The 13,884-nt window shown below is 36.1% G+C and overlaps 3 protein-coding genes across 7 annotated transcripts; 1 reads left to right on the top strand and 2 right to left on the bottom strand.

Moving 5' to 3' along the window:
- Nucleotides 1-1,389: 1,389 nt before the first annotated feature.
- On the bottom strand, nt 1,390-3,615 carry LOC105642161 (large ribosomal subunit protein uL4). Its single transcript, XM_012226875.4, has 2 exons — nt 2,436-3,615; nt 1,390-1,731 (listed from the first exon to the last, which is right to left on the bottom strand). Exons 1-2 carry the CDS (start codon nt 3,546-3,548, stop codon nt 1,618-1,620), a joined length of 1,227 nt encoding a protein of 408 aa, XP_012082265.1. The 5' UTR covers nt 3,549-3,615; the 3' UTR covers nt 1,390-1,617.
- Nucleotides 3,616-4,188: 573 nt separating this feature from the next.
- LOC105642160 (protein REVEILLE 8) lies at nt 4,189-8,540 on the bottom strand. 5 transcript variants are annotated; one of them, XR_001047280.4, is made up of 9 exons: nt 8,044-8,540; nt 7,449-7,506; nt 7,254-7,377; nt 7,003-7,161; nt 6,769-6,894; nt 6,574-6,683; nt 5,657-5,716; nt 4,746-4,874; nt 4,189-4,661 (listed from the first exon to the last, which is right to left on the bottom strand). XR_001047280.4 is itself a non-coding variant. In XM_020682556.3 (9 exons), the coding sequence occupies exons 1-8, from the start codon at nt 8,469-8,471 to the stop codon at nt 4,775-4,777; spliced, it is 1,143 nt and encodes a 380-aa protein (XP_020538215.3). In that variant the 5' UTR covers nt 8,472-8,540; the 3' UTR covers nt 4,189-4,658; nt 4,746-4,774. The 5 variants fall into 5 exon arrangements, 3 of the variants coding, with proteins under 3 accessions (XP_020538215.3, XP_012082262.3, XP_089574403.1); XR_001047281.4 differs by having other exon boundaries at nt 4,189-4,658; XM_020682556.3 differs by having other exon boundaries at nt 4,189-4,658; nt 4,746-4,852.
- Nucleotides 8,541-10,169: 1,629 nt separating this feature from the next.
- On the top strand, nt 10,170-11,744 carry LOC105642159 (2,3-bisphosphoglycerate-independent phosphoglycerate mutase). Its single transcript, XM_012226871.4, has 2 exons — nt 10,170-10,384; nt 11,223-11,744. Exons 1-2 carry the CDS (start codon nt 10,210-10,212, stop codon nt 11,489-11,491), a joined length of 444 nt encoding a protein of 147 aa, XP_012082261.1. The 5' UTR covers nt 10,170-10,209; the 3' UTR covers nt 11,492-11,744.
- The last annotated feature ends 2,140 nt before the right edge of the window (nt 11,745-13,884 follow it).

Here is a 13,884-nt window from a genome sequence, read left to right as displayed (position 1 = left end):
AATATCGGCTAAGATGAGAACCTGAAAATAGTTAAACTTTCATTAAGATAAAGGAGAGTATTCTATTGCCATTTTGCTCACATATATATCTACATATATGTGCTAATGGTTGGAGTGGACACGTTATCGTCTACACGCCAAACAACTTTTTCTTCTCTTCTAAATTTGGTTTTTAGCTTAGTGGATACAAACACTGTATACTTATTTCTATTAAAGATGTTTCAAGAAAGCTGATTAGGTAGGAATAGGACAGTCAAAGGCTCCCACATAACAAATCAACTACAATTTAATGAGATAATTGGAATAATTTTCTGACATCATCTGTACAGAAATGAATAGTAGAAAAATGGTCACTAGAATTGTATGGGCCAAAAGCTAAAAAGTTATGACCTCCAATTCCGAATCAGGGCCCAGAAGGCGTAGCCCTGATAAAATGCCCACACAGAAAGACTACATAAAACGGAATTCATGTGATTCATCGAATAAATATGACCTCAGATTTTCGTTACAAGGCATGAGTGAGCATGGGAACCAAATTCATAAACGCAAACATTCAACAAAAAGGAGAAACCACAGAAAATGTAAATATTTGGCCGTAGCTCTCATCTCCGCGTGTAATTATAGGAAGCAAGAAATACCATAAGCTGCTAGATATTTCATATTTCACTGCTAATCACATTATTAACAAATAAAAACATATTTCCTCTGCCATTAACTATTGTGATTCAAATCAAAATCGGTTGCTGAAAGAGTACAGACTGAACACATTTTCCCTTTGATGTGAAATTTAATTACCCAATAGCCAATCCTTTTTTTATCAGTAAAACAAAGCTGCAGCATACAACACCCATACGCCAATATATATATATATATATATATATATATATATACCGCAATGACAAACGATATAGAAATATAAGCAGAAATAAAAACAAACCAATATTAAACAAAATCTATAGCATTTTTCAAGTAAAAAGGATCATTTAACTTAAGCATGCTTCTCACAAAGAAGGTGAAATAGACCTTAACTTTGACGTAGAGCTCAGAAGCTTCTATCAGCCAAAAATAAACTTCAGCATTCAGGATTAATACAATTAATTTCGACAAGGAATGTGCTAGGGCATAAAAGCCGTCGAGATTCAGAAGTAGGGGAATACCAGTCTAAGTAAAATTGAAATCAAAAACTCAAATTACATCACTATATGTAGCAAGACAAGCTTATTCGATAAAAGCAGAATATTAAAAAAGGCTTCTGTCAATTTTAACGAACTGAGGTTGCAAATGCAAAATAACATGCAAAGTATTAAAATAGAAGGGTTGAAGACATTTTTGCAATTCATAGCCTACTGTTAACTACGAAGCACAAAGTAATATACCATCACAACCAAGTAAAGAGGGAAAATTTTTTAATCTCAGTGTTTACCTCAAATGTGAATCTTTTACCTAACCAAACAAGACAAGATGGCAGGAAGGAGAACAGAAAGTTGAAAATGCAATCATACCCCTCCATTCCTTCCCACCTATCCATAACCATGTCCAAATTCATAACATAACAAAAGAAATTGAAAATCATAACAAACAAAATCTGTTCCTCGACTTGTAATGCAGAAAAATAAATTACTGGCTAACATTCAGCCACTTGGAGAAGTTCTCGAATTCAGTGTAGTCACTGTCCGAAATCATGGTCTGGTACCATGCCTTGCCTGCTGCCTTGATTGCAGCGGCCTCCTCCTGGTAGGTTCATAGGAAGAAGGGAAACACAAGGTCAATTAGCAAGCAGTGGAATTCACATAAACCAGAATTAAGGAAATAAGCAGCAATACATAATATAATAAGAGCATACTACACCATCATGTGATCAGAAAAAATAAAACCTATAAAGCAAATAAAATTTAGAGATGCAAAAAAGACAATTAAATATCTAGAGGTGCAATCAGATCGCATCATGGCATGATGTTTAGAGTTGTAAAGGGCCGATGCAACATTGAATGGAGCAGGTAAACAGAAAGCGTATTCAACTCAACAACACACTAGGATAAAACAAACTACACTAAACCTCAGATGGAACAATGTTAATGAGACTTAAAAATAAGTCAAATGCCATTCGTATGCACATAAGCCTAATAAGTTAAAAAGACTATGTTAAAATATTTTCATAGATTCTAAGTTTCTAACACATTGACACTATAATAAACAATTTGATTACCCACATCCAGATTACCAAAATTCAAAGTCTAGCAGATACAACTATGTAATAATCGAACCAAAATGCAATATAGAAATCTGACAAACAACTTTACTTAAACAATTACTCAGCAAATTCAACAAATGTGGACAACTATCGGATACCAACATTCAAAATAAATCACAGATTGTAATAACATATGCAAAGTACTAATTACACAAATGTAGACAATGAAAGAGAATAGATATACCTTGGTGACTGGTTTCCTCTTCTTCTCCAGCTTCTCCTTCTTAGACTTGACGCGTTGGGCCTCAGCCAAAAGGGACATCCTCCTAGCTGTCTTAGCATACGGATTGAGCTTCAACATTGAGTTTAAGTTCTTAAGGGGATTCTTCTTAAGAGGAGCTCTCTTAACCCCTTCTTTGATAGGCTTCACCGTTGACTGCACCTCATCAGAGTTGATGATTCTAGCCAGATCAGCATTAACCATCTTAGATCTGGGGAGCACATAACCCTTCTTCTTATCTGAGGGTTTCTCAAAAGAGCCATAGATCGAGTCCAGCTTCTCGAAAGCAGACTTGGTCCAAATAACAAAACGCCCAAGATGGCCACCAGGTGCCAACTTCAACAGATTTAAGCGGTCTACATTCGCCACCTCAACTCCTGGAATGTTCCTAAAAGCCTTGACAAGCTTGGCTCCCTCGGTCCCATAGACAATCAGGGGACCCTTGCGGGAAATGTACCGCCGGTTCCTCATTTTACCTTTACCAGGCCGGATCGCATGACTATCCTTAGCCTTTTCAGCGTCAGGAAAAGCTCCAATCTCCTTAAGCACCTTGATGGCGCCAGATGTTTTCTCAACGCTCTCCACTGAATCAGAAATGACAAGTGGCATCTCCGGGACCGATTCAACCTTATGGCCACGAGCCATAACCAAAGCAGGGATAGCTGAAGCAGCAATAGCTGAAACGACCGCGTACCTCTTCTGATTCACATTAATCTTACGGTGCCAGCGGCGCCAGATCTTAGTAGGTGCAAACATGCGTCCACCACGACACATGTTTCCAAAAGCACCCTGGCCCGCACGGTGAGTACCACCACCAGGAACACGGGGAATACGGGAGACAGCACGTCCAGTACCCCAGGACTCGGCAGAGGTTTGGTGTCCGGCGCGTCTGGACACTGCATATGGTTGGCGGCTGTTCTTGGATATGTTGGAGTGGACGAAGTTAACGATGTCAGGTCGAATTGAGGACTTCATAACATCGGGAAGGGGAACGGTGGAAGCGGAATCCGTTGCCATATCATTTAAGGAAGGGAGGGATTGTACGGAGACAAGAGGACGGGCAGCTGCAGCGGCCATCGTGCTCTTTGATCTGTGCGTGCAGGGAAGTGAGAAAACTAGGGTTTTGGGTTAGAGAAAAGGCAAATAAACATTTGAGAGTATTTATAGTGGGATTTTAGGGTTCAAGCGTTTCTGAGTGTTTGGTAACGCGTATAAGCAGTTTCTGTTAGAAGACATAAAGTTTGGGCTTAGTTTACGGATGGGCTGGACTTGTTGTGTTTGGGCGGAGCCTAAAAAGAAAAGCATTTTGTCGGGCAATGTCCGGAAAAATGAATAATATTTGAACTCAAACCTTCATAATTTCAGGTACGGTTTTAAATTTCTTAATACCTCTAAGGTGATTAGTTATGTTAAATCCTTATTTAGATTAAGGTTTGCAAAATATGGATGCTCATAGAGAGAGAATCGTTGTTAATTAGTCTATAGATGACACAAATGTATGAAAAAGAATAACATTTTCTTTCCTACGCATTAGGCTAATTGGCTCTGATTTGCAGCTCACTCGTGCATACATCTCAAAATTTACAACTGCAATTATCGCTAGTGACGACACTAAATTCTTATTAGTGGTTTCACTTATATAACTACCTAATTTTATAGATTTCAAATTTTCAATCATCGTATATTTCACCAATAAAAGAAATAGTTAGTAACAATCTTGACAAAATATCAGTAGGAATGAATGTATTTAGCTTTCTCTAACAAACATAATACATCTGAAGAAACAACAAATAAGAAAGGAAAAACAACAGTATACAAAACTACTTGATTACCTACATCAACATGTCTAAGGCTTTCCTATTGTAATGTGTTCAATCTCATAGTTACACGTGGATATGACACTATATTAATGAATGGTTAAATAGCAACCAAGTAAACCTCGCAAGATATACACACTTTTGGTTGAAGAACCCATCATGTACAGAATACGAACGACCCTTCCTACAGAGATCAGTGGAAATTAAGTTCGGTGCAGTTGCAGACATTAGAATTCACTATATAACTTTCTTCCACTCACAGCCATTTGTTGGCTGCGGCTGCTGTGCTTTGCCTCTACTGATATTCCGAGCTAGGCACTACTAATTCCAGTGAAGGAGCAAGACATTCTGGCTACACATCACCTGGTCCCTACTGCAAAGAATGAATGTTGTCAGGAAAAATGGTATATAGAGGTACAGCAATGGAGAATAACCAGAAGAATAATAAAACACTCACCAGTCAGCAAGCTGTGAGTAGCAAAAACTTCAAGTTGATATATCATTAGTTTGGTTCTTGGCAGTAACTCCCAGCACATTAATGTCACATGATGACAGGACCTTTCTCTGAATTAACCAAGGAGATCAACTAGCCAAGGTTACAGAGCAATCACTTACCAAAGAGAATTCATAAAGAAAAAGAATATGTCAAAGATATCATTAAGGGACATTTTCTAATCAAAATAACAGGTAAAGCAAAGTGCTTGAGATGTAATAGAAGATAATGAAGACAGATGCTGATTATTGTTGGTTTTGGAATCACATGCTCAATTCCACATTGTAAACCAAACAGTGTTCTTGCAAATTTGAAACTATATTCAGATAGTTTCCCACAATGTCGTGCTATATATTTTACATATTTGTCTAGGATAGAACTAGTTGCTTACTTTGCACTTGAATACATGGCTTGGAGCAAATAGTCACAATCTTTGTTAAAATATATACCTTGGACATTTTTGTTTGTTTACTTTTCTTCTATACACTGTTGTACTTTTAGAAACCTATGGAACCCCACTTAAAATGTACAGAAACTGTTTAAGGGCAACGAGAATCAAACATTTCATTCACTACACTTCATGAGGCAGTGAACTCTTATTTGTCGTAGAAGCTATTTAAACATTCACTTACGTTAAACCCTTATTTCCAAAATGCATAGAATTGATTATATATAAAATCCCACACTTTATACAATTGCTGTAAATATATTACAAGTGAGGCCCTTTCAATGAGCCAAAATGGATGAATATAACAACAAAGTTTCTTGATTCTTTTTTTCCCACGCACAAATTACGCTTGGTTCTTATACATAAAAAAATTCTCTGTGGTTAAGAGCTACAATCGTGCAGGAGAAAGAAAAGCATTATCACTTACAATTGGCTCAAAATCAGGGCTAGACAAATTAACTGTGAGGTTCCTCATCAATAACAAAACCTGGAAGTCAGCAAATGGCATTAAGTAAACATAAATTTGAATCAAAAACAAGAGAATCATATAAACAAATTAACAAATTCACAGTGGTTAGCCAAATTAGGACACAGTCTCTGCCTACAATATTAGAACATAAACTTTGATTGATACACCTCAAGAAAGTTCCAATTCTGGATAGTACATGACTGAGAAAAAAATATCAGGGTATCATCTAATGCAAAGCATTAAATACCATACTTTATTAACCATGATGACAGATGGACAAGCTAGGCTGACATTCACGACCAAAGAATCTCATTAAACTCACACCATCAACCATATCTGAGACTCTGATCAGAATTACAAGGCTTTTGAAAATCATTATACTTCCATGTCAGAATAAACTTCAAAAGAGACTATACCACTAATGGAAGGTTCTTTCCCTACCAAAGTTTGTTCTAAATAAAATAGAAAATTAGAGGGTACCATGTTATAGTGTATGAAATAATTGCTACTCTCATGTGTTCATTTTGATTCTCAGTTAAGTTCGAGCATGCAAGAGATTGGTGACATCAGCGATATGTAATTCCTTATATCAGTTCTCAAACAGATGCTATCACTCCATGTGCCTAGTGCAAATTATAACAAGTTTGTGCAGGTGGTGCATGAGGCATCTTTAATCATTGTGGGACAAAAGTATGGAAAAATCTGCAGACTTAATCTACAAATTAGTCACTTTCCACCACCATACCAGGCCATTTGACCATTTTCCTTTTTTTTTTTTTTTTCTTTATCTGAGCATGCCAATAATTATCTTTGCGCAGTATCATTGGAAAAATATGGGCAATTAAACCACCTTCATTGAGTTCTATGTAACTTACAGTTTCAAAATTTATAGGATCCATTTCCTTGAGCTTTTGAACATGATCAGTTGTGTCTGGATCGAAGACACTCCCAATAAAGCTATATACTTCAGCAAAATCTGGCAAACCTGCAAACCATCAATGGAAATGAAAAAGCCCTTTTTCTTTCTACATTCTGTGTGGAGAACAGATGATGTTAGTCTAGGATATTACCATGAAGCACAGGAGCCTTTTTCGCTTGTTTTGGTATCTCAGAACTTGGCAGTTTTCTACGTAGGTTCCCCATGCTGCTAATGTTATTGTTACTTAAACTTGCTACGCCCTTTGATCCAATATCAGCTGAATCAGTAATTTTGAATGGCATAAGAAGTGCTGGAAAGTTCCCATTATAAAAGACAGTCTACTAATAAAATAATGAGAAAACAATACAGAAAGCAATATACATGCCTTCAGCCCCCTGAAGATTTGTAAATTCGTCTTGTGATGGCATAATTTTGCTTGTTGCAGTATTTATTAGCAAGGAAGTGTCATCCCATGGAGGATATCCAGGTGCAAGTGTATTTATTGAAGAAGTGTATGCCATGGATGCTGGGAGTGGAACTAAAACTGCAACATATGACATAACATGTCAGCCTATCAACCATGTGATTCTCTGAAGCTACATTCAAATGAACCATCAATTAATGAGAAAGCCTAACCATTTTTAGATGCCTTTTGTGGATAAGGATGACTTGCTTTGCGCTTGGGGCGGGGAGGAGGGACATGTGCAATTGTCCCATTCTTTTGGACCTTCAAAAAGTATTTCTGTGCATGACTCCGAATCTAGAAAGGCAAATAATCAGTAAATGAACTCCCAAAAGATAACCTGCAAACAAGAGAAACAAAACTCAAACCTGGATCACTGTCTTTGAACCCACAAAATCTTCTATCTTTTTCCAGTCACGATCAAACCTAAATGAAAAGGCAAAGTGCTACTAAATTCAGGACTCAATTCCATCGAATAAATGTTCTACAGACTAACAAAAGCATGACATGCTTCATTTTATTCAATTTGCACAAAGCAACTCCTATAACCAATAGAAAAAAGAAAGAAACGCAATGCAAAAAAAATGAAAGCTACACAATTGCCAGGGAATTGAAAGTAATTACTAATTAAAGTCAAATTAAGGTTCAGCTAATTCGAACGACCTATCAAGTGTACTATAATTTGTCACCTATAAAGTATTAAACAACAGTCCAATACTATACTCGAAGTTTGCAATTGAACTTTCCAATTGAATTACAATCCCCCAAATACTCAAAATTATAATCTATATCTCAGCAAATAGCTTAAAGCTCGGGACATAAAGATCAATTATGCAAATGAATAGAATTGCCGAAGTAGCCGATGCTTCTAAACTATGATAATAATTATTATTATTTTGCTAGTGCTTGATTCAATATAAACAAAGAGACAGAAGAATAGAAAAGAGAAAATGAGGGCCTTACAGCTGAAGAGCTTCGAGGAACTTATCGTGCTCTTCTTCGGTCCAGCTCTCGCGGGACTTGGTGATGGTGTAGGGCTTCCTCACCTTCTTGCCTGAGCCATCAGCCGTAGGTGGTGCGGTTGATGATGTGGTAGCTGTAGATGATGAAATGGCCATTGATTGTGGCGGTTGAGTAGGCGGAGGTGGAGGCGGCTTCGCAGGCGAGGAGGCTGCGTTGCTGTTGATCATTTCCTTGGTACAGTATTTGAAAAACAAACCATAGATTGGGAATTCTGTGAAGAAAGAGGAAGAGAGAGAGAGAGAGAGAGAGAGAGATGTTTTTTGCTGCGAGTTTGGTTGAGCAAGCGTAACGACACAGAAATGGCCAAGTTTTTCCTGGCGAGCTGGGCAGATGTGGGGGAGACTGAAGAGCGATCTCAGACCTTTCATTTAATCGTCCACTTCATGTTACCATCTCCTCGTCTACGCCGATTTTATTCTCCTTGGTCTCTTCTTTTACTCGACGAATGATCCAATCATTTGTGTGAAAAGACACTATATATATTGAATTATTAAATAACCATCCCCCATCGCTATCAATTTTTCAAATTATACAGTGTATATTTTTATTTACCTTTACAATTTATTTGGATTAATAAAATTTAAGTGGTAAATTTTAAATATTTCATTAATTTATTAAAATATATTTGTTTAATTGATGATAAATTATAATATTATGATTTCAATTTTATCATTTTGAAATAGAAATTCTAAATCAGAGAGTGAGATTTCATCGTCTTATATAAATACTAAAATTTTATTTCAAAAATAATATTTATATTAATGTGTTTTATTTTTCAATCAAATAATGAAATGTGATATTTTATACATTCCACGAGTTATGGATTTTATATTTTACCGGTTTACCTACGAGTTTCACATCTTAACAATTTTAACAGCACTCACAATTAAATTCTAATTAAAAACTAATTGAGTTTGTTAAAATAAAACCACATAAGAAATATGTAATATGAAACAAAATATCTATAAAAAATATCTAGAGAATATTTAATATTTTTAACTAATAAATCCTTTAGCTAAAAAATATTATTTACTTTATTTTTGCTAAACCTTTAATTTTTTAACATTTAATGCAAAATTGGGATTAATTATACAAAAAAATTATCTTTGGCCAAATTAGATAGTCTTAGAGTTTAGAAGATTGATTGTTTGGTGGTAATCAAGGTGACTAAATTTGAATCAAACTAACATTGTTGAATTCGGTTGGTTCGTCGACTACAATTTCGATTTTCAATTTATTTCGATTTAATTTGAAGTTTTAAGGTAATTCAATTTTATTTCATCAAATGCAATCAGTTAGATTTCAATACAACCAAAGTTATTAAAATTTGAAAAAATATATTGAACTGAATCGATTCGGTGTTCGCAGTAAATTCAACTTCGATTTTGATATTGAAAGTTTAATTTATCTATTTGTATATAAATTTGTTTGGTTTTAGCAACGGAGCATTAAATGAATAAATAAATGATTCCTTCTTATCTGCTATTTCACCTCCGATAGTAACCTGGACTAGCTAGCCCGCGACGCGGAGAATCAGTGATGGTTTGGAACCACAGCAACAAATCGGCAAATGGACCCACCACAGATTACAGAAAGCTACATTGCAGTCTTTCTTTCTAGTCCACTAATAAAATCGCGTAAACACTAGTGGCCAGCATTTAATCCCTGCCGTTTCAACAACCAAATCATCCAACGGCCAAAAATTGATCTCCCGCCTCGTGCGGTGAATCGTGAAATACGCACTAATAAACAATAAGCAGGGACCCACGTTCGCGAGACACGTGGTGGGATGATCTCCACTTGTGATGAGAGAGCTAGGCGAAGCTACCTGCCGACCGACCATGATCAAACATGGACATGGACACAGACGAAACGATATTACCAAATAGCGGTAAACCAAATAACAACGTAGGCCTACTAGACATCCTATCCAAGGCCCAATTTAGTTTAGCCCAATTCGGTGAATGGACGGACCACTTTGATTTCGGGTGGGGTCCCAGAAAGATACAAATATGACACGTGTCATTCTCCCAGAATATATGGTGGAATATGAGAGGAGTCGGATAAGAGAGGGCCAAACATCCATTGGCTCTTAGTAATGGGGATATGCCAATACCAGTGAGCCTAGTCTTGAATTTCTGTTTGGATGCTAAGAAAATGGATATTCGAGGTCGTCTCTGTTATAGCTTATTGTCTGCAAAAGTACAAAAATTTAAATCTCCTCTTACAGCTTTCTGCTCTCAGAGGAACTCTTCACAACCCAACCGAAACGACGACAATGGTAGGCTCTTAACTAACTGAACTCTCGTCTTGTTATCAGGAATTTGATTATTTAATTTGCGTACTTAAAAGAAATGTAATCCTAATCAAGGAAATTGCATCCCATTCTTATTTCTAGAGGAACCAAACATAGCTTCTGTATACGAAATCAATTTTGGAACTCAATTACAAGTTTTAACTTTTAGATTGAACGAGTTCGTATTGAATGTTTCCCTATTTGGGCTGTCTTTCTTATTCTTCATTCTTTCGCTGTGGTAGTCATCGTGAAAGTAAAATCAACAAGCATTCTAAAAGGAGAACCTTTATGTCTATCTTGATTAGTATCAATCTGAACAACAGAAGAACCTGTTATTCCTTCAGGATTTCAATTCTTTGGAAATGACTCTTGGGCCTTGTTAGAATCCATAATCAATAGGATACATGTGAAACTAAAACACTGAGTATTCCTTTTAATTTGTTTATATCTATGACATAATTGACATTGATGGCTATTGTCATCGTTCGAGGCAAATGTTAATCACCTTAGGAATGCTTAAGCCCCGTGTTCGAAACTTTGAACATACACAAACCTCTCTCAGCAAGGCTTTATAATGTCCGTACTGCAACCTTCTGGGTTTTGTTGTTTTCCTTTGCCAGACTTGTGTAGACATTTTGAGGAAGCTTGCAAAAGATTGTTTGCAATTAGTTTGACATATTTACTAATTACCACATCTTCTGTTGAATGAAAAGACAATTCTTTTTATATGTATAGTGCTCTCCGTCTAATGTGAATACAACTTTCCTATATTGATTCCAAAAGAGGTAATTTACGTCAATATTATTTGTTGCACTTGCCTCAGGTGATAAATTTTCAACAGACTGGGATAAGGCCTGGTCAAAATTCAGAAAGCAGGGGAAGAAAACCTTTTTCTCTCAGTTCTCTCCAAACAAGTATGTGACTTGGAATCCTAGACGCTCGAACTACCCACTGTCTGAAGAGGTTGATCCTATCAAGAGAACGGAGAGGTCGAACCTCATGTTGTGGACCAGTCCGAGGTTTACTCTATTTGGGGCCATTGTTATAGTCACATTTCTTTTGGTCTACACTATTCTTTATCCGATCAAGTGATTCAACTCAAGTTCTGTTAACTTTTTCCAAGAAAGCAATTTTTTTTTGCTGTAAAAGTGTAATGAAGAAAGAGAGCGTAGGGCAGAGAACTGCAACTTAATGCAGCTACTAAGAGTAATTTTTTTTTTTTTTTTTTTGTTAATATTCTTGTGCTTCATTAAGGTTTAAAACCTTCGTATGTACCTGAATGCTATTTCCAATTATTAATGGAAAGAACGAAATAATGAACGGCCAACAAATTACATTTTGGATCTTTCTGGATCTTTTAGACTGGTTGGAGAAGTTGATGTTGAAAAGAGAAATTTCTTTGGAGTGTACTAATGAAAGACTTCTGCAGTTGTCTTTTCTTGTAGCTAGTTTTGAACTTGTGAAAGGATCAAATGTTGAAGATTGCTACTAATGTGCCTTGGCCTGAGGCACGTGGAAGGAAAATAGATGAAAAAGTTTCTCAAATTTGCATATTACATGGAAGAACTATTTTTATTTTTTAAATTTCTTAAATGTCCACTACTGAACCTTCTTTTAACGTGCAGCCGCAGCGATGAGCAGTCAGCACTGAAGTTGAGATGCAGATACCGATGGAAGCTAGATTTGGCTGGTCTTCTCATGTTAATCAGATTGTTGGCATGAGAATCACCTTATTGTCATGTTCTTCTACGCGTGAGAGTTCGAAAAACATTCACCTGCAGTCAACTTGCAATACAATTTCACCATGCCACTTACAAGACTTGTTCTTAAAATGAATTATTATGTTCCTCAAAGAAACTTTAAAATCCTAGACTATACCCAATTTTGTGTTTCTCTCAGTGCAGGAAGACACCTGTTAGGCATGTCTGCTCTTCTTTGTACAGAAACTCCTCTGAGTCATTTTCAAGGGGACAACAAACTTTACGATAACCAATAAACTGAGAAATTGGAGCCCTTAGCTTTGACATGGTAAGAAAGCCAGTCATGTTGATATGTTATATGGGGCATAGACCTTGACTTGTTTTTAATTTTCAAAAATTAATTTAGTATCAGAATTTTGATTCCAAGACTTGCTGGTTTCAGTAAAAAAATGGGCTGCAGCCTTTAAGAATCATAATCATGAGTGTGAATGAATGTGAAAATGCAATGGAAGATGAATTATAATCAACGTTCAAAACCTACAAAGTCAGCAGTCGGTAACATATCATCTCAATATGTTAATTTATGAGATATTTGGTATCTTTCATTTTTTTTCCAGATTTTCCCATGAGTACTCCCGTATTCATTGGATATGAGATTAATCTTGTTTTAGAGATCGTGACAGTCCCTTCTTACGAATTCTTTTTTCATGGGTCGAGCTCCTATTTTTATAGAAATCGTCTGCTAAAACTAAAATGTGGATTATCATTTTGAGTCGCTATTTATAGGTTATGAAATCTTTCATCAGCTAATCTCAGAGATTAGCCAAATTTCATTTCTTGTTAATTAAGCCAAAATGTATTCCAAAACACTATTGTTAGCCATGCGTGCGGTGGACCCCTAATGTACTGTGATCATGACTGTACACACCTCACAAAATGTCTTATTGAAACTTTCATAAAGGAGCATGGAAAAATATTAAATAATAATTCTTGCAACTTTCTATTTCTTGATTTTCTTTTTCCGTTATTAATTTTCTTATCATCGCCAAAGAATGTCACTTCAAATGTGAACCAAACACATATATATATGTATGTGTGTTTGTCTGCCCTTTCTGCCTCTCCTTAAATAATTGCTTCCTTTCTTTTATTTATTTTCCTTTTGCTGCTTGCTTTTCCTTCTCCAATTGCAGATAGCTAGACATGGCCATTACTGATGAAGCCACTGAATCCCCAGAAAACAAGAAGACAGAGATACATATGCTTCCTCCAAAAAGAGGCCAAATCAAGGTGAAGATATTCTCTAAGTTAGCCAATATGGTAGCCAAAGCAGGAAAAGCCCTTAATAAAAAGAAGATAAAGGAGGATCAACCTCAGCAACCAAATGGCTCCACCTCCATGCACAAATAATAATACTAATAGAATACATTTTGGTAAGCTGTAATATCACATTACATTCCATTACGCCTTACCAAGTGCGGGCTATCGTTCTAATGGGAATTCTGTTTCTGTTGAACCTATTACTGTATATCTTTCTAACATTTCTTCGCAACTTTGCTGGTTCCAGCTTTTGCTGTGATTTCCTGATATTGTTGTGTATCAGTACTTGGTGGATTTTGAATAAAGTACCTAATTACTTACATTAGTGTTTATGTTGTTGCTGTTTTTGAATTGAATCAAAAAGTTATTGGCTTCAAGCACTGTACTTTTTGTTTGTCTTTCTTTTTTTTTAGTTTCCTATTTTAGGAAGCACATAAAATTGTCTTTGATTCCTAGTTTCATGGAAAA

Source organism: Jatropha curcas, chromosome 2, assembly GCF_041381405.1.
Source record: "Jatropha curcas cultivar XTBG-Jc1 chromosome 2, XTBG_Jcur_1.0, whole genome shotgun sequence".
Lineage (NCBI taxonomy): Eukaryota > Viridiplantae > Streptophyta > Magnoliopsida > Malpighiales > Euphorbiaceae > Jatropha > Jatropha curcas.
This window is presented reverse-complemented; position numbering and strand designations above follow the sequence as displayed.

Excerpts from the sequence above, each read along its gene's own strand:
- LOC105642161 (XM_012226875.4), bottom strand. The coding sequence starts at position 3,548 with ATGGCCGCTGCAGCTGCCCGTCCTCTTGTCTCCGTACAATCCCTCCCT. Across the intron at positions 1,732-2,435 it reads AGAGGAAACCAGTCACCAAG|GAGGAGGCCGCTGCAATCAA; the intron begins GTATATCTATTC and ends TGAACCTACCAG.
- LOC105642159 (XM_012226871.4), top strand. The coding sequence starts at position 10,210 with ATGCCAATACCAGTGAGCCTAGTCTTGAATTTCTGTTTGGATGCTAAG. Across the intron at positions 10,385-11,222 it reads CAACCGAAACGACGACAATG|GTGATAAATTTTCAACAGAC; the intron begins GTAGGCTCTTAA and ends CACTTGCCTCAG.
- LOC105642160 (XM_020682556.3), bottom strand. The coding sequence starts at position 8,471 with ATGAAAGGTCTGAGATCGCTCTTCAGTCTCCCCCACATCTGCCCAGCT. Across the intron at positions 7,378-7,448 it reads GTTCAAAGACAGTGATCCAG|ATTCGGAGTCATGCACAGAA; the intron begins GTTTGAGTTTTG and ends TTGCCTTTCTAG. Across the intron at positions 4,853-5,656 it reads GCCCTGATTTTGAGCCAATT|AGAAAGGTCCTGTCATCATG; the intron begins GTAAGTGATAAT and ends TGGTTAATTCAG.